General features: G+C 38.9%; 1 protein-coding gene across 1 annotated transcript in view; it reads left to right on the top strand.

The window, feature by feature from the left end:
- The window catches only part of adamts3 (ADAM metallopeptidase with thrombospondin type 1 motif, 3), a 204,381-nt gene extending 178,684 nt beyond the window's left edge, over positions 1-25,697 (top strand). Inside the window, exons 18-22 of the mRNA XM_034091711.2 lie at positions 5,333-5,489; positions 5,827-5,959; positions 17,101-17,308; positions 19,997-20,114; positions 22,585-25,697. Of these exons, the coding sequence (XP_033947602.1) occupies positions 5,333-5,489; positions 5,827-5,959; positions 17,101-17,308; positions 19,997-20,114; positions 22,585-23,054 (1,086 nt within the window). The 3' untranslated portion in view covers positions 23,055-25,697. The remainder of the gene's footprint in view (positions 1-5,332; positions 5,490-5,826; positions 5,960-17,100; positions 17,309-19,996; positions 20,115-22,584) is intronic.
- Positions 25,698-25,974: the final 277 nt, after the last annotated feature.

Raw genomic sequence — 25,974 nt, 5'->3', positions numbered from 1 at the left:
TTTAATACACGACTGTTGGTGTCATATGTTCATTTATCTTGTTAAGCAGCTCTCTCAACTCAGAAGATACTTCCTCTGATGAAGCCTGTGCGAGTTCTATTGATCATATCACATACAATTTGTAAGTGCCCGAGTGACGCATTTGGGAGAAAAATCTTAGAAAAGGGATATTTTCTAAGAATGTTGTGTTATTGTTAGGTCTAGATCCTGCTATGGATAAAAGATTCACAAAGAGACTCTTACGAGACATCCCATGGTGAACAACTCTCAGGGGTAGGGAGGAGAGATTCTAAGAGGCTTAAGTGTTTCTTCAGCAGAGGAGATTATGGCCAAAGACAAGGAGGCAAGAGAAATATTGTCCAAAAACTCTGACTGTGAGCTAACGAGACGCTGCAGATTCAATTGTATGTACTGTAAGGAGTCTAACGTTGTAATGTTTGTGATCGATCCCATTAGAGAACGCATTAAAAGGAAGTGATCAAAAACCTAATATATTTTGCAATTGGAAACATTTAAATGGTTAAATGTAATGAAATATTTACGTGCCAACCAACATATTAGAATACTTTTTGTGGGCTTAGGCGGTGTTTACACAAGAACGAAACGGGTTGTGTCTGCTACTTTTCTCTCGCGTGTAGCCCGTTCGTTCACACAAGGCCGTAACGGAACTGCGGACCCCGCAAACGATAACGGGTCCCAAGGTGGATAGATCTGCAAACGGAACGCTCTGGGGGGCCAAGCGTCTCAGTGTGTATGCCCTCTACGAGCATTTCCTGATAACGATGAAGCCATAGCCCCACCTCTGCTGCTCACTGCTGTAGCATGGTCTGTAGCTACTGTCAGTAGCTACTGCTAGTGCTACTGCTACTGACCATGCTACAGATGTTAGTGCAAAATCTACAGCTCCTCTACCACAACCATCTGCATCGTGTGGACATGGAGAATCCACCGCGGGGGATAAAACAGAAGGGCAACCATGGCAACCATGCTCGGGGGTCTTCTTCGCTGCTTTTGGTGTATTTTGTGGCAGAAGTACAGCGCCACTTACAGGCCCGGCATATGTACTACAGCGTATCCAGTGCTTACGACTTAAGCGACCTTGTGTATCATGAAAGGCGCTATAGAAATCCAAGTTATTATTATTATTATTACGAGCGGTCTCGTGTGGAAGTACAGCGCCACATACAGGCCCGGCATATGTACTACAGCATTTCCAGTGGTCTCGTGTGAACGGAATACTTTTTTGTTAGCGAATTCGGTCCGTTTGCGTTTGCGCTCCCGTGTAAATTGGGTCTTAGAGCTCTCTGAAACTATTCTCTGAAACTTTGTGAATAACAGCCCCAGGCTTCTCACCTCAAATGTATCAATCGGCTGCCCAGACTTACAATACGATGATTAATGGGGCCAGAAAGAGAGGAGACTTTCAAGAATCTTGAAAGAAGAATATTGAAATTATTCAGCTTGATGAATTTTTCCTAGTGTTTGAGTTGACACCATTCGAAGCCTTATTTTAGTCAAACCAAGAGTCTTAGTCCAAATAAACCTCATATTGCAATCATTAAACAGAGAAAACTTTATTCTCAGCAGCTGAAACCCTAAATGCCCATTTTGAATAAAATGTTGAGTTAATGGACTAGAAAACAAACGTTCTTTATGCCTTTAATTCTTACCCTATCGTTGTTATTGAAGGTACTCTTTGTTTAACGAACATGTCAGGTCTAAATAATAATATTACACAATACACATCTAAAGGATAATGAGCACTTTAACAAATAGATAAAACTAATAATAATAATAATCATGCTTTATTTGTGTACCATTTCTCGTACACTTAGTGCAGCTCAAAGTGCTTTAACAACATGGCACACATCACAAATTAAAACAGAGAACAAGACACTCACTGTAAGCAGCGTAAAACACAACCAAAAAACAAACAAAGCATAACCCTCACAGTAGGAAGGACAAAGGAGGACATTAGACAAAATGAATAAATACAAAGAAATATATAAAAACTATAAAATAAATAACTAAATAAAACATTATAAAAAAACAATTATAAGAATAATTAAAGGACCAGTCAAAAGGGGGGTATTGCTAATAAAAAGCTAAAATAAAAATATATTTTTCAGCTGTCCACTGAATTTGACCGTGTAAGTGCGTTCTGAATTAAAGCTGCTTCACCCATTTTATTTTGGGTGACTTTAGGAAATGTTCAAAAGCAGCTGAGGAGACCTTAGGGCTCGACCAGGGACATAAAGAAACAGAGAATAAGTTATATATGAGGGTGCCAAACTATTAAGAGCTTAGTAAAATAATTATAAAATAAGTCTGGAAGCCATTGCAATATGATGATGCAAGGAGTGTTACATATTTAATGTCCTAAAAGGAATAGGATCTAATCAGTCTTTCTTCTATCATTACATTATGTTTCACTCTTAACAGACTTCAAAGGTTTCAAGTGTTCTGTCGGTTTCGCTCCAGAAGAAATGAATTGATATGTAGCTGACAAGAGGAGCTTTGATGGGATTATAAATGTGTTTTTGTCTTGTTTCTGTTTAGTGATCTCTCATTTCTATTCCTCAGGGCTTTAGGTGCCATTATTGATTAACGTCTTTATTACAGTTTGCATTTTATTAGAGATGTGTAGTGCTCACACACACTCACCCTCGTAATCTCACCTTTTGTTTCCTTCTCATTACACATTATTGTTTTTTACCCCAGGGATACCGACTCTACTTTCCTACGACTCACATGTAGCAGGATTGAGTAAATGGCCTTTTATGTGCGCTCCATATTATGACACATGATTACAAACAATGATTACATACATATGTATTGGAACACTGAGGAGAACAGGCCATCTTACAGAAGTTCATCTACAGTTTTCTCACTAACAGCATATTTTTCTTAGAAGCAATCTTATAAAGGAGGGTAAATCACTCAGATAATTATTCATATTTAATTTGGCAGTAAGTGGAGTATATAAATACATTATTGCAGGTCAAAACAGATCAGTTTCACTAATTGGATGCAATGTTATATTCATGTGTAATGCATTCATGATTCCTCCTTCATAAATGATGAAGTACATCATTGGTATTTAGTGAGTCATCCCAACTGGTAATGTCCCATTACACTCAAGCAGTTACATTTCTGCTTTCACGGATAATGACAAGCCATTAAATGCTTAGGAAAAATTTAGTTTTGTGTTTTTCTTAGTGAGTGATGTAAGTCAGAGTAAATTATTTTATGTGAAATGAATCTGCTGCAAACTCCATATGAAAGCTATCAAAAATATCTACTTTATGATTATATCAACACAGAGGCACAGCCTTTGAACAACCCAGATTCCCTTTCCTGCTAAATTCTCCCTCCTTATCTCATATATTTGTTATTATCCTATCAATATTTACTAAATGTATGTCAAGTCTCAAAGTCTTGTAATGACGGCTGTTTTTTAGACCGTGCAACTGATGTGTTTTTTATTTGTAGGGTGAAAATGATGGAATAGATAGATAGATAGATAGATAGATAGATAGATAGACAGACAGATTTTAGAAGTTTATTTATATAGCAATTCAAGGTGCTTTACAAAAATGAAAGACATTCAGACAAAGGCATTTAAAAACAGTCATTAAAAAGATAATAAAAGAAACATTAAAAGAAAAAATACATTAATAAAAAGTATATGAATAAAAAGTACAGTGCAGTTTAAGATATGAATAGTTCACACAGAAGTTCCATTTTACTGATGCCTTTCTTTAAGGTTTCTCCGAACATGAGCTGTGTACGCTTGTATGGCACATACTGTACGTCCCGAGCAGCATACACAGAGAAAACCAGCCAGGACAAAGTCCCCAGACACAGATTCCCTAGCCCCAAATGTTCATTAACCAAAAACGAAACACAACCGCTCAGTTTCAATTAAAAACAGCGGCAAAAAGAAAAGTCTTCAGCCTGGATTTAAAAGTAGTAAGAGTTGCAGCGGACCTGCAGGTTTCTGGGAGTTGGTTCCAGATATTTGGAGCATAATAACTGAACGCTGCTTCTCCATGTTTAGTTCTGACTCTGGGGACAGAAAGCTGACCAGTCCCTGAAGACCTGAGAGATCTGGATGGTTCATCATTTAGCAGGAGGTCAGAAATGTATTCTGGGCCTAAACCATTCAGTGCTTTATAAACCAGCAGCAGTATTTTGAAATATATTCTTTGACACACAGGAAGCCAGTGTAAAGACTTCAGAACTGGAGTGATGTGATCCACTTTCTTAGTGTTAGTGAGGACTCGAGCAGCGGCGTTCTGAATCAGCTGCAGCTTTCTAATAGATTTTTTAGTGAGACCTGTGAAGACACCATTGCAGTAGTCGAGTCTACTGAAGATAAAGGCATGGACAAGTTTTTCCAAATCCTGCTGTGACATTAGTCTTTTAATCCTAGATATATTCTTTAGGTGATAGTAGGCTGATTTAGTAACTGTTTTAATGTGACTGTTGAAACTCAGGTCAGAGTCCATGACTACACCTAGATTTCTGGCTTTATCTGTTGGTTTGAACATTGCAGGCTGAAGCGCAGCGCTAACTTTTAAATGTTCTGCCTTGGCTCCAAAAACCATTACCTCAGTTTTGTCTTTGTTTAATTGGGGAAAGTTCTGACACATCCAGTCATTGATTTGTTCAATGCACTTAGTCAGTGTTTGAAATGGAGCATATCAATCAATCAATCAATCAATCAATCAATGTTTATTTATATAGCCTAATATCACAAATGTTACATTTGTCTCAGTGGACTTCACAGTGTGTACAGAATATCAGTATGACAATACGACACCCTCTGTCCTTAGACCCTCACATCGTACAAGGAAAAACTTCCGGAGAAAACCCACAGTTTAAAGGGGAAATGGGAGAAACCTCAGGGAGAGCAACAGAGGAGGGATCCCTCTCCCAGGACAGGGAGAGGGATCAACCTCATGCTGCCAAAAGTTTCCATTTGGAAATTAACTCCCTTGTTTTCCAGTCTCCAGAAACTCTGTAAAACACACCAGATCAGAGAGAATATGTTTTAGTAGTGGATGCCCTAGTGGCTTCAGTCTTATCTCAAGCACAGACTCCCCTGTTGTCCGATAATTCCAGTCTTCAACCGATTACATCTTGTTTTTACGAAATTATGGAAACTGCTTTAATGTTTTTATGGAACAATTACTCTCCTGTTTCCTGAAATTCAATCAAATAATTTGCACACATTTACATTTAGAATAGTTTCATGCAAATACGCTGTAGCACGATGCTCCCTTGGTCATGTGTTTTGTTTGATTTTCGTTATTTCCATTGTTTGCAGATAGTACCTAAAGATAATGAAACACGGTCTACTTTAATGTACAAGTACATCATCCATGAAGATTCGGTGCCCGTCAACAACAACAACGTGATCCAGGAGGAGACGTTTGAGTGGGCTCTGAAGAGCTGGTCTCCGTGTTCCAAGCCTTGTGCCGGAGGTAAAGGAACAATTACCATCAAATTAAAAAGGACCTGAGAGGAATAAATTGGTTCCTTCTTTTATAAATGTGATCATCTGATGAATGGGCTCACTGCTCTTGCTGTAAGTAGGCAGCATTTGATTGTGTCATTGTCTCTACTTTAGTTCCTATTCTCTTGAGCTGAAGCTATTTAAAATGTTTGTTTTTTCATATTACTCTTTTTTTTTATTAAAGGAGCTTCTTTGGTGGTGGTTTGTTGTTTAAGGTTCCGGTTGATAAGGAAATTAAACTTTTTCCATGGACAAACAGAACGCTTTCCTACTAAAAAACAAAATGGTCCTCACTTCTTTCACAGGGTTTCAGTACACCAAGTATGGATGTCGAAAGAAAGGAGACACCAAAATGGTCCATCGAGGGTACTGCGACGCCAGCAAGAAGCCGAAACCGATCCGCAGAATGTGTAACCTTCAGGACTGCACCCAGCCTCAGTGAGTACCGCTCCCTCTGCTTCCCTCATAGGAAAAGATACTGAGCCATTTGGGAAATTGCTGATTAGATTCAAAGTGGGACTTAGTTGCAGTCTATTAAAATAACAATGTTCAATTTGAATAAGCCTCTAAAACTATAATGTGTAGTGTGGGAATGGAGAGAACATATCTCTTTAGTTTTTGCAAGATGAACAATGTTTCATTTGTGATTTAACTTCCATGTTTTGGGTTTTATTTCCAGCTTGTCAAAACACTTGCTCAATACTTACTGCATTATATAGATGAGAACTTATATGAAAATTACTGTAAAGGAGAAACACTTTGACATTTTGAATGCAGGGCCATTTCCTCCTGAAACACACCTGCTTTAGACTCTTAGTCTTTTTGGAATACACTCTTGCGTACAGTCTTGAAATGAAAGCTCTTCACCACTCGTAAAGATTAGTATTTTGATTCCGATTTGTTTTCATATTTTTAAAGATGACATACAGTATTGTATGTTGTGCTTCTATCGTTACATGTCTCCATGATTTAATGTTCAAAAAGCTCTTTATTTTTCTCATACTGCCTGTGCTGCAGCACCTCTTTTCACCCTCTGTCTGAAACCAGAGCCCAGTCTGCTCTGATTGGTTAGCGGGTCAGCTCTGTTGTGAATGGTCAACTGCTTAGAGATGTCCCACCCCTGAGCATATCGCGTACAATGTTTTGGTGCGCAAGGCGAGAAGGGTGAGTTTTACTTAGTGATGTCACTATGTTACCGAAGAAATATGGGAGTATGGTGGTGTTTGAGGCAGGGGCAGTGTTGGAGGGACTTTGGGTTTTAGCCTTTGCAGACCATTAACATTAACAAAACCCTATATAACATTACAATATACTTGTTAGACGCTTTTATCCAAAGCGACATACTCAATACTGTGGACAATCCCCACAGGACGATTTGGGGGAAAGTGTCTTGCCCAGGGACACAACGGCCCAATCCCAAACCACGCCCTACACCCTACCCCTACACACTCCCCCTCCGTGACGGAGTAAACTCTGTGGAGTGACACTCGCAGCTCAACGAGGCTCCCTCCTGTCAGATGGAGGGAGTAACTACAGCAGCAAGCTTTGGGACGGCCTCCCCTCTCTCCGGCAGAAACAGGAAATGCCGTAACTGTATGTAACAACGGTTTCAAATCAGCATCTCTTTGACAAAACATTAATAACTCAAATAAACCTGTGTAGGGGTAGGGTGTAGGGGGTGATTTGGGATTGGGCCAACGACATACTAACTGCAGTGGGGTTTGAACCTGTGACCCCCTGATCCAAACACCTACGGACAAACCACTACGCCACAGGAAAGGGAAAACATATGAGCTTAATAGTACGGTGGCCCTGAAGTGCAAGACACTACAGCATTTCACAAAACACAACAGCATTTCACAAAACACCACCGCATTTCACAAAACACCACAGTATTTCACATTGGACGGAAAGGGTATTCCTTAGGGAGAACACTTCTTGTTTGTGATTGGACAGAGCAGCCAGAGAAGCACTGCTGTGATTGGTTGTTTTTGCTGCCAGTCAAGAAATGACGCTTCGTGATTAGCCCAACACATCAGCCGTTAGCTGTTAGCACACACTCAGAGCTCACAGCTCCTCATATCTGTTCAGAAACTGGACAAAAGTTACAAACCACAGACTGTCTATGTCATGGTGAATACAGTCGCTGCTTTATTTATGTCTGTATGACGTTGTTGTGAGTGTGGACGGAGCAGCTACAGGTTAGTTTAGCCTGATGGATCCGATTCCGATGGAGATACGGCCCGCCCCCTCTCCAGCGTCTTGTTTGAATGACAGGAGTAAACACAGAATTAATGCTTTATTAACTCATGGTTTTTAAGGGGCTTATCTCCATGTAAATACTATGGTAGACCACCCAATATTCGCATCGCTCTAATCGCTCGAGTTTCACCGCGGCTGTCAGCTGTGTTTGCTCCTGTCAATGCTGTCATTCAAACAAGAGGCGCTGGAGAGGGGACGGGGCCTATCTCCATGTAAATCCTACAACAAAATGAACATATGTGACCGTGATTTAATTGTAATACACGTTTCAAAGTGATGCCGAAGTAACTACATACTGATAGCAGTTAGTAAAAACCATGAATTAACGCTTTGACAAGTCTGCAGACAAGACGGCAGGCGAAAAGCTTTTAAAATGCGTGTTTTCTGAATCGGATTCATCAGGCTAAACTAACCTGTAGCTGCTCCGTCCACGCTCACAACAACGTCATACAGACATAAATAAAGCAGCGACTGTATTCACCATGACATAGACAGTCTGTGGTTTGTATATATTTAACTTTTGTCCAGTTTCTGAACAGATATGAGGAGCTGTGAGATCTGAGTGTGTGCTAACAGCTGATGTGTTGGGACCATACGTTGTGGGACCATGATTGGGACATATTTCGCTGTCGGGTGTTGACCAATCACGAAGCGTCATTTCTTGACATGCTGTGGTGTTTTCTGAAATGCTGTGGTGTTTTCTGAAATGCTGTGGTGTCTTGCACTTCAGGGCCACCGTATGATAGGTCCCCTTTAAAGTGTTTCAGTATTACACTTCCATAAAGGTGTGAGGCTAGTTAGAAGGATTAGGTAGAAGGAGTAGAATAACACCTTTACACTCTGTTCACACATACATCCTCAAAGTAGAACGCTGCTAAGCAGGTAATTCAATTATATCATGGTGATGTTTTCCCTCTTTTCATTTGAAGTGTTACTACATAGTCAAGTTAGAGCTTAGCTGCTAAGAGCTGGGCTTCTCCAGAGGAATCAAAGAGAGCGGGATTGCTGTCTCAGACGTGTCGCTCCTGTTACATGAAAGGACATTTGCATAAAGTTGAACCTCTCTCTCCAGAGTCAGGTCTCATGAGGAGGCAGGCACCATGGTGTTACCTGGAGGTAACGTTGACAATAAATGGCAGCGTGTCACTTTACTAATGTTTGAGGGGCGTTATCTAAGTAATGAATCAAGCTCAGAACCCATAATGCAATTAAATAGCATTTTTCATCTTTGACTGATAAACCATGTTATAATCACAAGCCTCTCAAGCTGTTTTCTCTTTATATAATATGGATGATATCCAGATTGGTCTGTATATCTATTAGGTCTCGACGATGATTGGCGCATTGATACATTTAAAGGTGTCACAACATGACTCATCTTTTGTAATTTGGTTTCTGGGGGCCCTTTTTTGGGTTGTCCCTTTCCTGTAGTGTGTTATGTACTGTAGGCTATTTGCATGTAATTGGTCTGCAAAGGCTACAATCCCAAAGTTCAATGGCAACGTGGGTTTTTGAGAGAAAACCAGCTCATTACAAGCACAAAGGACATGAGAAACCATAGAAATAAAACACATCTTGGGATTCTTTGTGTTTTAATAACATGATTCATTGTTAGTTCCGTGTAATAGTTCAACAAAATTAGAGGATGTGTCCACATTTCAATTGTTTTAATTTATCTTATAAAGGTCTAACCTTCTTAATTAGAATGATTAAGTAGACATTGGGATCAAGAAGTGGAGAAGCTTTTAATCTTGAAATGAACAATGGACCTTTAATTATGATTACATTTAGAAAATATAATTTAAAACCGAATTAAGTGTTTTAAAAAAAGATGAAAATAGAAATACATTTGAAGTGCTTTGAGGATTTTCAACACATATGATAGGAAAATATATAGCTGAACCTCACAATCCAGGAATGTAATGCGTTGTGAAAAGGTATTCACTTAATGAAGTCAATTATTCAGTAGTTCACATTCCATACCCAACCCACAGAGACTGAGCCAAAGCCGATTAATACTAAACGCAGGGATGATTTTACAATTTGTTGCCCTAAATCTGCTGCACCAAGAACCAGGACAGGTCTACTCTTTTATCAATACATCCCTCCAGTGGGACTTGTTAGGAGAGCAATGAGTTGTGTCCCCAGAGATCCATCATAGCAGTCTCGTTTTAAAAGCGGTGACAGTTGGTTTAGAGATGAGATAACGGGAGGGAAAAGCTGCTTCTCTGGGTGAAAACACACTGTGTGTAGCGGCTATACGCTCTGAACTCTAGCAGGGGTGTGAAAGTAAATTAACAAAATCCTTTTGGCTTAAGACCTCGCTATTCTGTCGAATATTAAACCAAACGAAATAGAGAGCCGAGAGATCAAATACTGCTGTTTTCTGACACTGAAGAAAATGATTCACTCATTCTGTGTCATGTATTACTCTTAGGATGGATTGACTTCTCTTCTGACTCCATTCGAACCACAAAAGAAAGCAATCTCAGAGACTGAACACTTTGTGTTTCAACCTCTCTTTTGAGACTGTAGGACACACTTTATATCAAAACAACCATGTCTTGTGGATCTTATCTGAACTTTGTCCACTTCAAAGTGTTCATAAGACTTTTAGCCTGTTAGCAGTGTTAGCTGCAGGGCTCTGAGGACAACACTGGTCTGTTTGATCCAGACTGAAATATCCCAACCACTATTATGTTGGATTGCCAATGCTGTGCTGATTTTCATGACCCTTAGAGGTTTAAATTATACTGACTTCAGTGGCATATAAATCATTTTTGGTTATTCTGTGAAATATCAAATCAAATCAAGTTTTATTTATATAGCACATTTATAAACGATTTTTGGTCGAGCCAAAGTGCTGTACATATAATAAAAATAGCCTACAGTAGAGACACTTTACAGCAAATACAACAGCACAGATTGTTCAGAATATCAGTATGAGAAAAACGACACCCTCTGTCCTTAGACCCTCACATCGTACAAGGAAACACTTCCAGAGAAAACCCACAGTTTAAGGGGAAGAAATGGGAGAAACCTCAGGGAGAGCAACAGAGGAGGGATCCCTCTCCCAGGACGGACAGACGTGCAATAGATGCCGTGTGTAAATCGAAGAGATAATACATTTTACAGCATATAGACCGAGTGTTGGGAAATGCACGTGTCTGTAATAAGAAGATGAATCCACGAGGATGTCAGCTACAATCCTGTGGAAGCCATCAGGGAAGCAGCATGACGAGACCCAAGGCAGGACCGCAGAGACAGGTTCAGCCACGACTCCGGATATAAATATATCAACATGGAGTGGATGGATTGGCAAATGTGTCACATTGGTTTCCAGAGAATGAGCCGTGGATTCTATAGCATCTTTTACAGAAAGTCGTGTTCATTTAGGATTTATTGTAAGAACTGTGGTTGTCCGTTCATGATTTTATCTAGTGCCATCATCATGTCTTTTTTGTTTGCGTTATGTTGTCATTAGACAAAACGTATTTAGTTAAGTTAAGTGTTACTTAGAAAATGTTAGCATGCTAACACTTAAATCTTAGTTGATGGAAATGATATACAGTATGCTAAACATCAGCATGCTAAATGTAGCATTGCTCTTAAGTAAGGCTGAGTTCACTCCATTTAGCATTGCTAGATATTAGACCTTTGCTTCATAACTTGACTTGTATACTTACTAACTTTTTAGTTAAGGACAGAGATTTCAGAAGACTCTAGCAGAGGTGATTTAAAATGTCAAGAAAGACAATTGAGACACTGACTGAAAATAATAAATTCACATTTGTGATGATGACAAACTGCTCCCTCCTGTTGTGAGACTCGCACAAAGGCAGCGAGGTAGAATGTAAACTTGATATACTTGGACACAGCGTAACTGTTCAATCCCTGTGGGAAGACATTATTTAATTACTGTGCAATACATGATTTGCTTGTCAGTGTAATTCGATGAATCACTAACTGGAGTACAAACATGTATAATCCTCTGTGTACTTCAAAGGATTTCCTGAAAACACACTCCTAGCTCACATCCTTTGTGAGCAGAGCTGAATGCAAAATGCTGACATGTATATCAGCATCCCAGAGTAGAATAATTCGTTATATTCTTCTTCTACTTGTAAATTACTGCAGCCTCTAATAGTTAAATGAGTGTGCACACACAGCAGATGTCAAATCATATCACAATTTTTTTTTAACAGCAAATCCAATTTCAGATTATTAATAAGTCTGAAGAATAAGAAACTCAATCAGATCAGACGAACAAACCCCTCAGCTAAGCCAAACTTCACAGAACGCATTGATGAACTGTTAAATGATTATCCAAATGGTCCAATGTAAACCTCCACCACAGTTTGCAGACTCAGTTGGTTCCACTTTGACCCACAACAATCACCGTAGTTGTGCATGCACACAGGTTTCTGTAAAATGGGGATTGTTATCGATATTTCAGAAGCACTCTAAATATGTAAATTCAGACAATCTGAATAAATTGTTGTCTTGTTAAAAAAACAAACTGTATATCTGACTGTGTTTGTTCCACTGGAGAACTCTCGGAAAACGTTATTTTCTTTAAAGGGGTAATCATCCCCACATCACAAAATGAACTATATGTTCCCCCAATCTATCGAGTTTGTTGTATCTATTGCAGGGATGTGTGCCTCCAACGTGAGACAATGCATTGCCATTCATGGCACTCAAACCAAACAAAAACTACAAATAAAAAAGATATGAAGAATCCTCTAGAATAAATTAAATCCTAACTCTTATCCGTCAAAAGACAAAAATGAAGTGGCTGCCTCTGAAATTCCTTCACACATAAACCAATATTTGTACGGCTAGATACAGCGCTCCCTTGCAAAGGAGCCTGAATCGCATCACTTAGTATTTTGCCAGTTTTTCCCTCCTTTCAGAAGACCCGCGTAATTCGCCATTTCAACAGCCTGCATGTGATTGCATGCCTATAAATAACATGGATTGTATCGCTTATTTACCCCAAGTTATTTCTCACAAGTCTTTTGAAAAGCTTGAAACCATTAAATTGAAGGTTCACCCTAAAGATAGGATGAAGCCCAAGAGTACTTCTGAGTGTATGTGTATAGGTGTATCTTGGATATATCTTCAATTAACCTTTGAAATTCAAAGCAAAAAGCCCTTGAGCTTTAACTTGTAAGTCTAAACATGTTTTATTTGTCTATTCTGCTCTTTGTCCCTTTAAAAATAAAGAAGAAGGGCCCTATAGATAATATATAAAAGCTGCATGAGGCTGATCCAGGTAGCTGATTGCATGGGGTATGCCCCGGTGTTTACAGGACCCAAATCGGTATTAGGCGCTCAAATAGAAGGAAGGAGGTCTGAAGTGTGGTGTAGAACAGTGCTTCTCAAAGTGTGGTCCGCGGACCACTAGTGGTCCGTGAGCGCCCCCTAGTGGTCCGTGAGTATATTTGTAACATTTCACATTTTAAATAAATAAGTTAATTTAAGTTTTCCGCACTCTCGCGGGAATATCTCAGCAATGGAGCGAGGTTAAGTTTCACCTTTGATTGCATGATATAGCCCAGGGAAACACCTTCATCACACATGTTGCCACTTGTTTGTACAATTTTCAGGCGATTTATAATCTGTTCTAGAAAAACGATGTGTTTTTGGATATTTGTGGAGTTAGGTGGTCCGCGAGTGTTTTTTTATTGGTTAAGTGGTCCTTGGTATGAACAAGTTTGAGAAACACTGGTGTAGAAGATGAACTTGCGGTTAGTGAGAGGGCTTTACAGATCTACACTTTGATCAATCTGCCTGTCATTAAACAGCATCACCGCGAGTATACTGGGAAAGTGAGATAAGTCTGGGGTCAACCTTAAAGGCTCAGGTTGTTTCACTGAGATTGCTCTCACTAAAGGGAGAGTTGTAAGGTGCTTCTACTCAATCTTATCAAAAAGGTAGATCAGTGTGTATTGATTTAAAGGCAGGTTTATGTTACAACACAACAAAACATTCGAATGATCGCTACATCTGCAATAACTAGTTAAATAGTGTAAGAACGTGCTGTTTTTATTCAAAAATTCTGTTGAATAGCTTTGTGGTTTGGAATAAAAATAGACCTTTGTGACATCAACTTGGGCTCTGGGAAGTGGTGATGGCCATTTAAGAGACCACACGATTCATAGTCAAGAAAAGTATCACAACAATAACGTCTCCACTGTGTCCAGGGTGAAAAGAGGTTCTGCAACACAGACATTATCAGAGAAATAAATACCTTTTTGAACATTAAAGCATGTAAAAATGTCACAGAAGAGGAACAAAATATAAGCATGAACCTCTTCAAAATTGACTGAACATTATTTTGTCCAAACAACTAAGTCTACTGACCAAGATGGTTCCAGTTTGACCCAACTGGCGCAAATAAACATTGATGCTCGCCTTCAAGGTGCAAGAACCAACAACTGACTTTTGACTGCCATAAAGTCAGACATTTTAGAAAATTATCACAAGTTCATTACAGCTCACAATAAGTTGAACAATGTGTCAGATATTTGTTCAAAGTAATGGACCCATTCATAACCACACATGTCAACCTCATGGTGGGGGAAAAGCCAAGGGATCGCTAAAGTGAGTAGGATCCATCGACTGGGAACCATCAATGTCTGCACTAAAGTCGTGGGTCCTGCTGCACTCCATCTGACATTGGGGTTTTTCATTATTGATAGAATGGTACAGTTGTTATTGTCACAGAACTCTTATATAACGTATAATAACATGCTGCTGGGAAATCTGAGAAAAGCGCAGTGAACCATAGTGGAAAGTAGATCAATATGACCACATCACACTGTGACAGCAGTAAAGTGTACAAGTTAACAACAATAATTATATAACTGTCATGGACAGCATCACAGGTCATCTGATGATAGATGCAGCATAGCAGGCTGGTGGACAGTGTGTTTATCTAAGATGTTTAAACGCTATGCAGCACTGAGTGGAAATCGCTTGATTTTGAGGACTGCAGAGACCAAAGCAGAGGCTCTTTTTTAGTCCTTTGGAAGATGCATTTCACTCAAATTGATTAACTAAGCTCTTGTTACCAATGCTGATTGTAACTGTGTTCAGGGCTCATTTAGCCTTAATGAAGCATTTCAACGTTCAGATGCCTGATTGATCCCTGCAGTTCATAACACGTACACTCAGCGAATAAGCACACAGAGATGCTTCCGGATGTCTCTGTTAGTATTCTTCTTTCATGTACGATGCTTATATGTAGATTTTGAATGTAAAAGGTTAAAAGCCGCAAAATTGTATTTAGAAAATACAGAGTTAGAAGTCACGATTCTTGTTTCTGGTCTTGCCTTTAACATTTTCGGTACATTATGAAAGATTCTAAAGAGTGGGAAATGGCAACCGTCTTCAACAAATTCAGTTTACAGGGTAACATTTTTAACTCATTTGCAGCAAGTGCTCCCACATTTGCGAACGATCAACTATTATTTGTTAGAGAAATATGTAACATTTGCTAAGTTAAAGTTGTGTAAAAAAGTAAAATGTTTGGTTATGGGGAACTCCATGACTTTCTTTTGACTTCCATTCCAATACAGTTCAGAGGGAATTTGTCATTGTTTTTCCTCTGCCTTTATTTGACAGTTACAAACTGCTGTTTCCAACCTTCAAAGTCTTGTGACACAAGTGTTTACTAGTTTATCAGCAGTATAAAGGTCACCCGTTAAACCAGGGGTGGGAACCTTTTTCCTCTCAAGGGCCATTTCAATGTTTTCAACATCCTCCGAGGGCCGTACAAATTATTAACCTCTGCTTAAAAATACTAAAATCACAGCCCACTCATTTCACCTTTCTTTCATGCTGTGCAAAGAAAAAGCAACCTCTTAATCCAGATATCTTGCCATGACTCACGCATGCATGCACGTGCACGGTTGTGGCATGACCACCCAAACAGAAAGATATGGACACAAGATGTGTGCAAATGTATTTAGACTCCTATCCATGTGAACATGATTTAAGTCGGGGGGACCTAACCTCCTCTAGGGGGGTCAGGGAAGATTTTTTGAAATGTTGAAGTTAAAAGCATCAATCTGGTGCACTTTGAGAGCAACATTAGTAGATCTATGGATACATCTCTCAACACCCATATGAAACAGAATTGTAAACAGATTTTCTTTTTCTTTATGGATATTTTACAAATCACTCCCCTTTCAAACTGTATTCTTGTTTATTAATAACAACTTTTTTTTACTGTCATATAGTATTTTATACCTGTTTAATTGATTCTCTTATTTTTTGATAATTATAATGATCATATAAAGATGTGCCTTTACCTCACTGGTTGTAGAAAAAGCTTCTTATATTCGTTAGCATAGCTAGCTAACCAGATGCTAATAACAATAAAGTTATTGACTGTATGATCAGTATGACAGATGAACAGATCGACACTGGGCTTACAACTAAGACACAGCCACGCAAAAACTGCAGCATGTGTACGGCTCCTTATCGGTACTGCAATATTTGGAAGTGCCGGAGCGGAGCTGCGTTCTGGTGCTCCCCGTCAGAACTACACCCCTGTCAGACATATACCACGTGATGACACGTTAGGCTTGTGTTGTGTTCAAGGACCCTGACCTTGGCCAGGAAAAACAGGCACTCACTTGTTTAATTATTTTGCGGTCTAGATTTCTTTAATTTTTTTCTTTTTTGCGTGTGTTCATAAATTACCTCGAGGGCCACACCAAATGGTCTCGCGGGCCGTATACGGCCCGGGGGCCGGAGGTTCCCCACCCCTGCGTTAAACCAACAGCGTGATGTTTTCAATAACCAATGATCATTCTTGTTTGGCTTATAACATTTGAAATGAAAGACACTAAAGTCTGTCCTTATCACCTCTCAGATGTCTATGAATTACAATTAGTGACAGAAATGCAAAGATTACAGTTCCAAATATAGACATACATAAACATGTAAATATATGTGCAGAGTTGTGATGCAGAATCCTATTATTTCCTCACCCTTCCAACACACTTAAATTAACTTATCGGACCCCTCGATCGAGAGCCATTGACTCACTGTATATAAAGCAGTTATATAATGTCATGTTTAAAGATACGCCATTCGCAGAACTGAGAACTTGTGATATTTTCATTTAACAGAGTATTGAAGTGGGATTATAAATGACGGACTTTTTTTGCAGTCTTTAATCGGTTAAATTTGAGTATTTATTTTGCTGCTGTTTTCTAACTAAATGCGTACCTTTTGGTAACGTTATAACCAGTGAAACCTGTTGTATAACTTCAGTATACTCCTCTTTTTGATTCATCCAGATGGATCTCAGAGGAATGGGAGCATTGCACCAAAACCTGCGGCAGCCTGGGCTTCCAGATCCGGACGGTCCGCTGTGTGCAGTTCCTCCACGAGGGCACCAACCGCTCCGTCCACAGCAAGTACTGCAGCGGGGAGAAGCCGGAGAGCCGGAGGCCCTGCAACAGGGTCTCCTGTCCGGCCCAGTGGAGGACCGGAGCCTGGTCAGAGGTGCAGTATCCATATGATTATTTTAAAGGTCCCCGATTATGCAAAAGGCACTTTTTAATGTCTTTAATACATAACTATCTGTCCCCGGTGCGGTGTGTAAGGAGACTCACAAAGCGTCAGAAAAGAAAACCCTCTCTTTTTTCCTCCGTACCCAAAAAATACTTTGAGCTCCATACTGTTACAGAAATAATCCTTGATGTGGTTTGGAACATGATATGGTGTTTAATCACAGCAGCATTTAGCTGGGAATCTGATTCTCTCTGCAGCTCTGCTGCATGTGCGCTCCAAAGGGGGCGTGGCCCCGTAGCTACTGACCCAGAATCAGCCCTTTTGTAACACGGCTGAAATAGAGGGGTGTGAGGCATGGCTACAATGGGTGATCTGTTTGGTATTTTGAGCTAAATACTTCAGAGACATGTTTTGTATAGATATGGCCCTATAATATATTGTGGTGAGCTTTAAAGGAGAACATTTCTTATGACTTTATATAGGGCTTGATTTGTGCAGCCGTTCAGATCTCTGGAAGCTGAACGCTGTTATTCTGTCGTCTGGGCTTGTATAAGTTAGCTACAACCTAATTTATCATCAATCTGTCGGATTGATTTTCGTTTTTAATGACTAATACATTTTTGTGTGTATTTGTGTTGATGCAGTAGCAGCTTGACTGATAATGACAGGTAATTCTAAAGTTAAAAAATGAAGCATGATTCGTATGATATTTAATTTAAAGCAATGTCACATCTCATCTGGAAACATGCCATGCTAGCAGCGGATTTGTGTGGGTTCAGATCTTTTTTTCTTTTTTTAAATCATGGTTTGTCCCCATATTGGGAGAGAGCTCTTATATGCATGCATGTGATTACTGTATGCACTGAGCTAGCAGTATTGTAAATGTAATTATTATAATTATGTTTAATTGTATTTTTATTTATCTATGAGTTACAATGCTTGTGAAATCAGTCAATAATCACAAAGACTCATTTGGGCTACAGCTGTGAGGAATAAACAGACTAATTGTGTCCCTGACATTTTGATTCACCCACAGTTGGTGACCACAGCAGGAAATCAGTCTAAAAACAGCCACATTACTAATAACAAACAAAAACAAGCAGCCAGTCAAGGTCATATCAAAAGAAAGATCAACCAAAGCCGGTTTCATGCTGCCTTGCTTTCATCTTTCCAACGATCACCCGCTGAGATTCAGTTGATGGTTTACACATTACTAAATGCCTGCTTTATTTAAAGTGGTAATTTTTAACATTTCAATGTTTGATTGGCAACTAATTATTGATAGCAACAGCAAAAACTGCGAGTAGCAAAACAAACTATTATTGTTTTAAAATATGCGGGGAAACATTTTCAAGCTTACTGACAAACCTTACATTTCTATGATTAGATCCCACAACATCAACTTTAACCGGTTAAATGCATTTAATGCGAAGCTGCAGCAGTAAGAAATGTTTGCATATTTTCACCCAAATTATAAAACTGCTTATGAATATATGATATGAGTGAATATTGCAATACTTGTAATAGCATATATAACAACTGTGTCTCCTCATTTTAGAGATTGATAGTGCATTTTTTTGATTAAGTGAAATCTTATTAATTTCACAAATTTCACAAATTGCTTGTAATAAACTAGTTTGTACAGCGTGTTGAGTCTTTTGACACATCACTTCCTACAAATACAATTTATATTTTTAACGACATGTTTTTCTATTGTTGGAAGACAAATCCTTGTACTGTAAGTATGTTAAAATAATTTATGATGGATACAAATCCCTCATGATCCTGAATCCTGATCATCTTTCAGCTGATTTAAACATTAGCAGTCACCAACTTTATGCTAATCCTTTTTGTATTCATCAATCATCATCATCCAAAAATGACAAGTAATAATGGATTATGATGGACAAAGGAAATCAACGCAACACTGTCTGTTGGAACCTCTAATCTCCTCAGAGTGGATAATAGTACAACAGAGTTGTAAGACATTTTGTAAAAAGTATTTTTGAAGAGCTGGTGCGCATTCAAAGATAGTGTAATTGATGGGTAAGTTTAATATATTTTTTAAACAATTGTTTTTCCTGGCAACAAAGAAGAAAAAACAACGACAAAACAGCAAAATATGGATCGGCATTTGCTAAATTGTAACTCTAAATATCAGAATAAGCTGAAAATATGACATTGGTGCATCCCTCAAAAACGCAATACAAATTAGGGGCTCTAATCCAATTTGATCTTTCGCCAAATGTAGGGGAAAAGAATCAAAGTAAAGTTGAGCTTCCCCTTGCTTCTTACACAAACTCTTCAGCCAAGTTCGGAAAAACCATCCAGACACAGCTGTGTAAAGTAAATCTGTTGCAAAGTGAAAACAACCCACAGCAGTGAGAGCTTCCTGTTATCCAGGACACAAACTGTGTTGCTGGTAAGTGATAGATTGTGTTTCCTGCAGATTCACCTGTGAAAACCAGACTGAAGAGGGGGATAGAGGAAATGTGTCCATGCTGATATGTTCTGCCGGCTCAGCTGGCAGCGGCGAATTTAGTTTGTACTCTAGGTGGATATTGAACTTCGAGTGGGCTTGTTACCCAGCCAGTTATCCTAACATTTACTTCTGCCTCAACTAGAAAAGCGGAATCCTTTTGCTGCAATATCTCTGAGTGTGTTTGCAATCTTCCACAGTGCTCTGTGACCTGTGGGGAGGGGTTGGAGAGGCGTCTGGTCTCTTGCCGGATCGGAGATCAATGTAACGGAGAAAGACCTGAAAATGTGAGAATGTGCAGACCAGGACCCTGCCACGGTAAGCATGTTTTTCATAAAAAACTAAAGGAAAACAAATACCTACTCCAGACAAACCCCCACAACACTATTTCAATGTTACAGTATGGTTCAACATTTCAGCACTTTTTGCGTTCTTGAATAACAAATCCTTCGAGCAAGTTCTCAAAAATAATCTACATGTAATTTCCTTCCTAAAGCTATTTTGTGTCACAACCTTCCAGGCAGCCGTTGGTACCCGATAACAAGTAATGCAATTCATGTCAATGAACGTTAAGTGTGTATTTATTTATTTTAATGTGCCATTATTGTCGGGTGGTAAATGCAGTTTTGAAAAATGTCTGCCCTTCACCCCACAAACAAAACTGCCTAATTTCTCAACTCTAGCAGGTTTAAAGAGTCAAATATTTCTATTAGAGATGAATAGAAAAACTGCTGCCTGGAAGAAAGGAACATAACACTTAAACACAGCCTGGTTTGCAGCATAGTCATTATTACAGTACATACTTGTAGTGAGTGGACTTAAATGTTCTTTTTCTATATTAGGATCCCCGATAGCACTAGCATGAACATTGGCTATTCGTCCTGGGGGCCGACACAGTCAAACACAAATGTCCACACTAGCCACACAAACACAACAAACTTAGACACACAAAATAAAAAATGTAAACTACTCATTATGCAGATTGGCCCATTTCAGAATAATATAAATGATATGTTTTTATTATAATTATTGGTCATTAAAGTGTTATCAAAGCTGGCAAAGGTGCAGCTAGTTGTAATGACTTTGTATACTGAAGCTTGTGAATTAACTCCAGGTTTGACTAAAGTCTTAATTAAGGGTTCATTATATTTCACATCATTAATCCAAATCTGTTAAGTAACTAAAGGTAGTAAATAAATGTAGTGGATACAGTACTTGAGTAAATGTACTTAGTTCCTTCCCACCTCTGGTGAGGACATTTATGTCAACTTGGTAAATTGTTGCTGTTGCACAATAGAGGGAGTAAACACACACAGGAATCCCAAAATGGAATTAAATATGGCATTTTGCTTTCAGTGCAACTTGGGTTACTGTTTAGTAAAAATAACATAGTCTTGCTTTAACTGCCAATCATTATTCTACAACCTTTACTGGCATTTATTTTTGAAAAACAGCATCTTTTATCGATAGTCGAGTATGTCCGTATTTTCAAACCTATGAAAATCACTTTTTAAAACTCTTTCCTGTAAACATCCATTGCCTAGTGGATTTTCAGCAGAGGATGAAAATATAACACAGGCTCCTTCAAACGTGGTGTGTTCAGATTATTTTTTGATAAAACCCCCTCTCCCTTACTTAGTATCCTATAGTATTTGTATGCGCATAAACATATAAAGGTATATAATGAAATGTCGGACAGCTAAAAAGAAGATTGAGTGAGAAAAGGTCATGAAGATGTTTCAATATGCTCACTAAAAACATGTTCATAGTTTACAGTTTTCTAACAAAAAATCTAAATATCATCCACTGCGTATGAATCCTTTGGCGCAAAATGAAAGTAAGAGTATCTTTGTGTTTTTATGTCTGCAAAAAAGTTTACCTCAGACGCTCCCTTGAGGGAATAATGAAGTCTTTTGATTTTTCAAAGTACTCTCCAAGATATTCTCTGCAGCTCTTTCGGCAATGTTTTTAATTTCATTGAATATTTGATGCGGTAAATATCTCCTCTACTTCTTTTGTCTTTTGCATTCATACAGCAGTGTCCGATTTGTGCCTCTAACTCAGTCAGCTTTACATTTGAATTACCCTTAAAATCAAACAAAAATAAATGATTTTAGTAACCCCCTACTAGTTGATTGCGGATAATAAGCCATCATTACAGGTGATAACATGTCTTCATTTTATTCAGACCGTTAGAAAAGTCTTTGAGGATTCTGGAAATATCTTACAAAACCAATAAGCATATAAGTAACAGCAGCAGGTATTTATTTTGTGTATACTTAATTAAGTGTAACCCCTTAATCAGTGCAAAGGTCAAACAAGCTTTACTAAAATACAAAATTAAATAAAAAAAGACGATACAACAGTTAGAAGAACAAACAATGTAACATTATGTGAAAGCAAGATTTGTATGCCTTTTATATAATAAAGTAGGTCTCGGTGCTGTATGAATACTGTGAACATATCGAAATCCTAAAAAATGTTCAAGCTTAAAAATACACTTGTTTGTCACCCAACATTGAACCTGAAATGGAGCGCACCCTCATTCTGATCACCAATGTATGGTGGTGTGTATCTGAGAGGCAGCTGCTGTGAATCAGACTTCATTGGAATGAGCATCATACTGTTGATGAAATGTTCTACGGTTGTGTCATGGCCTAAACACTTATCTGTCAGACTCTCATAGTTGAAAACAATGAAGCCTGTTTGATCTCTTTCCATGGCCATCTCTCACAGCTCCTCGGGGCTGTGCTCTGTGCTCACACTGTTTGCTTTATGCTTCCTTCAGATGAGCCATGTAATGGAGACAAATCCATCTTCTGCCAAATGGAGGTCCTGGCACGCTACTGCTCTATTCCAGGCTACAACAAACTGTGCTGCGACTCGTGCACCAGACGCGGTGGAGCCCTCTTCCCAGAAGCGGCTGAGATGGAGGATCATGTCCGCTTCGGCTCAGCCTCCCAGCTGCTGGAGACATTAACGGCCTCTGCAGCGGCCAACGGCACTCGGCGAGGAAAACAAGGACCAGGCAAGGGATCCAGCGCCGCTGTGAAACACGCCACCACCCCTGCCCAACTTAAGAAAACCCTGTCGAAGATCGCTACCATAGCACGGCGGGTACCACCACACATGGCTCACACTAGCAGGAAGCTGCCCGCTATGGCACCATCTCCCCTGGCTGATTCCACACAGGGTCAAAGGTCGGACAGCGTGACAGATAGCGGGTGGCCTACAGCGTATTCTGAAGTGGAGAGATGAAAGAAACGCCCCTTTCCCGTCAGGACTTTCAATAATGTACTGCAGATTATCCAGCTTCAACCTGAGTCTTCTCACGCCAAAAACACCACAGAGAGAAACGCAGAGAAAGAAAGAAAAAGTGCTGGTTCACTTTGTTGTTAAGAATTTCCATTCCTTTATGCCCGTCGTATTGACTTTTAATATATAATCTTCCAGGTAGCTCCCAGAGTATATTATTACTTAAGTTGAGCTTCTGTTATTTCATTCATTTAATTGAGAGGAGTAAATATTACAATAAATTCAAATTAAAGGGGCCGCAAGGGAAATGTCATTCCATGTGAAGAGATCAAGGAAACAAAGTGTTGGTAGTTAATAGTGAATCATTTCAGGGATACAAAATAGCCAAAGGATATATTATTATTCATTTAATTGACTCCAGACTAACAAAGAAATGGTGGTTTAATTCCAATTGAACCCTTTTACCCATCTGAGTATTGAAGCTTTTATTTAAAGTCAGGTGAAAGGTATGGGCGAAGGTGTCCATATACCCCCTCTGGTTGCTCTTTTCTCTGGTCATTTAATGAATCAGGGCCCCTGTGTCTGCAGAGCCTCGCAGCCTCCAGAACATCTTCAGCAGACGGCGAGAGAGGAAATGTCAATAGGTGCAATAATTGCAGCTGATTACATTTGTGAAGATGTATGCACACTGCAGAAAGACAACTCAGCACAGGAATAAAACAGAAATACATGTTGCACTTGTTTCAAAAAACAACACGGCTCGAGTGCAAATTGTTACATTCACCATTTTGTTATTCCTAAAGTTTATCCCAGATGCTTTTCGTTTGATCAACATTGCATTACAGCAAGTTTCGACTAATTAAACGCCACCGTTTCAAATCTCTGATCCCTCACCTTGGATGGGAGGTTTTATTTGCTATTAATTAATCTAACAAATGACATGTAATGTAATGTAATTTAAAGTTGCAGTTGATGGAAACAGAGATGTAAAACGGTCATTCTGATGCAGCTGAAAATGTACTTGAACGTTACAAACTACCAATTTCTTGCCAAAAAATGTAAGTGTGAAGCTTGACTTACGGAGAACCCACATGTCCTAGTATGTGAGAAGTCACTGCATTTTATAAAATTAAACACTAGTCTTTATATGGCCACAAATGCAAAGTGGCACAACCATTGGAAATGGTTGAAGTTGTATAGATTTTTTTTATATAGATCCAGCAATGTCAGTTAAATGAAGCTCTACAGTTTCTATTGAAATGGGTATTTATAAAGGATGCTGTAAATACTGTGTATGAAAATATCAGTATTATTTTTAAGAAGCTGAGGACACTTTCAAAAAACATTTGAATCAATTATAAAAGCATTTATGTTACAACAACAGTGTTACAAGGACATAAACAACTATTTTACCCTGTATGTGAATGCCAAGTTCTCTGGGGGGAATGTTTCTATGACAATAGTTCAACAAAACTCTTAGCTTAGCTTATTTGAGCTTAGCGTAACAAATGGAAGCATGGGGAAACAGCTAGTTCTGCTTCAAAACTTCTTAAGCTCAATGTTGACATGTCCTATCTTTGCTTAATTAATCAGAAAAAGTGTAGAAAACAAAACAAAAGGATTTTGGTTAACATTGAGCCAGGCTGTTTTCTATTTGTTTCTCGTCTTTGCTAGGCTAAACTAAGCTAATCATCTTCTGGCTGCCAGTTCATCTTAACTGTGCAGACCCAAGTGTGGTATGAACTTCTTCTTATTTTTGGTGAGAAATAACTAAATTTCTGAGAATATCAAATGTTTCCATCCATCCATTTGACCTTTTCGCTAAATTAGAAGTGTGTTTACTGCTAGCCATAGACCCTTTTCGACTCTCTGTTTTGCCCTCCTTGTGAAATTGTGTGCCCAGACATATCAAAGAAGGGAACATATTTAACAAGTGTTCTCAATAGTGTATGTTCAATACAGCAGTGTCTTGCTCAGCCAGAACAGATTGAAAATGGAGGCAAAAAAACAACACCATGCAACTGAGAAGATGGGACAATGGAAAAGCAAACACACAACTTGAAATTGATAATTGGTTTTGGCTTTTTTTGGATTATTTTATACAATGACATAAACTGTTGATTTTGTATTCCCTTAAAGCTACATTAAGCGTGTTTTGACCACTAGGGGGCATAAAGCCTCCCAAACAAACTACCAGTTAGCATATTTACACATCCAGCAGAGTTAGCTTGATTAGGAACACATTGAAACATCTTTGTTCACCTGATTAAATAAAATCCAAAACTCACTCTTCAGTACTTGCTCTCAGGGCCGGCCCTCGGCATAGGCAGTATAGGTGAATGCTAAGAGCGCATCAACGCATAGGGGGCGCCGAAAATTGGGGAGAAGAAAAGAAAAGTTACAAATTGAAAAAAACAAAACAATATTTTTTTGATTTCATAACAACACAATTTCCCGATTTTGGATCAACAAAGTACATCTTATTATCTTATAGTAACATAACTACGCCTATATTGCGTACAGCACCCATAAACTATGGCACCCCCCAAATCAAGTTGAACTGCCCCAGTAAAAACCAGAGGTTTATGTGAAATTGTTCTTTTTTTGAAATAATGGTTTTAGTGTGCAATTATAGGTTTTAAATTTGTGTTCATTTAAAATAAATCAAACTCCCAAAAAATGTACACAGCTTCTGTGTGCTTTTATTAACATTGCTTAGAATTTACTGTGTAAGCGGCCGCGGGGGGGAGAGCTTTAGAGAGCTCTCTCCTGAAAGACTGAGCGCTCTGATAACCTCAGCTCAGTGAGGTAAAGGCACACGATATGATCATTATAGTTATAAAAAAATAAGAGAATATGTGAAAAACAGGTATCAAATACTATATGACAGCTGCGCCAGCTAAAATCTTGCCTTGGGCAGCAA

Source organism: Pseudochaenichthys georgianus, chromosome 9 (assembly GCF_902827115.2).
Source record: "Pseudochaenichthys georgianus chromosome 9, fPseGeo1.2, whole genome shotgun sequence".
Classification (NCBI taxonomy): domain Eukaryota; kingdom Metazoa; phylum Chordata; class Actinopteri; order Perciformes; family Channichthyidae; genus Pseudochaenichthys; species Pseudochaenichthys georgianus.
Note: the sequence above shows the minus strand (reverse complement) of the source record. Positions and strands in the feature narration are given on the sequence as shown.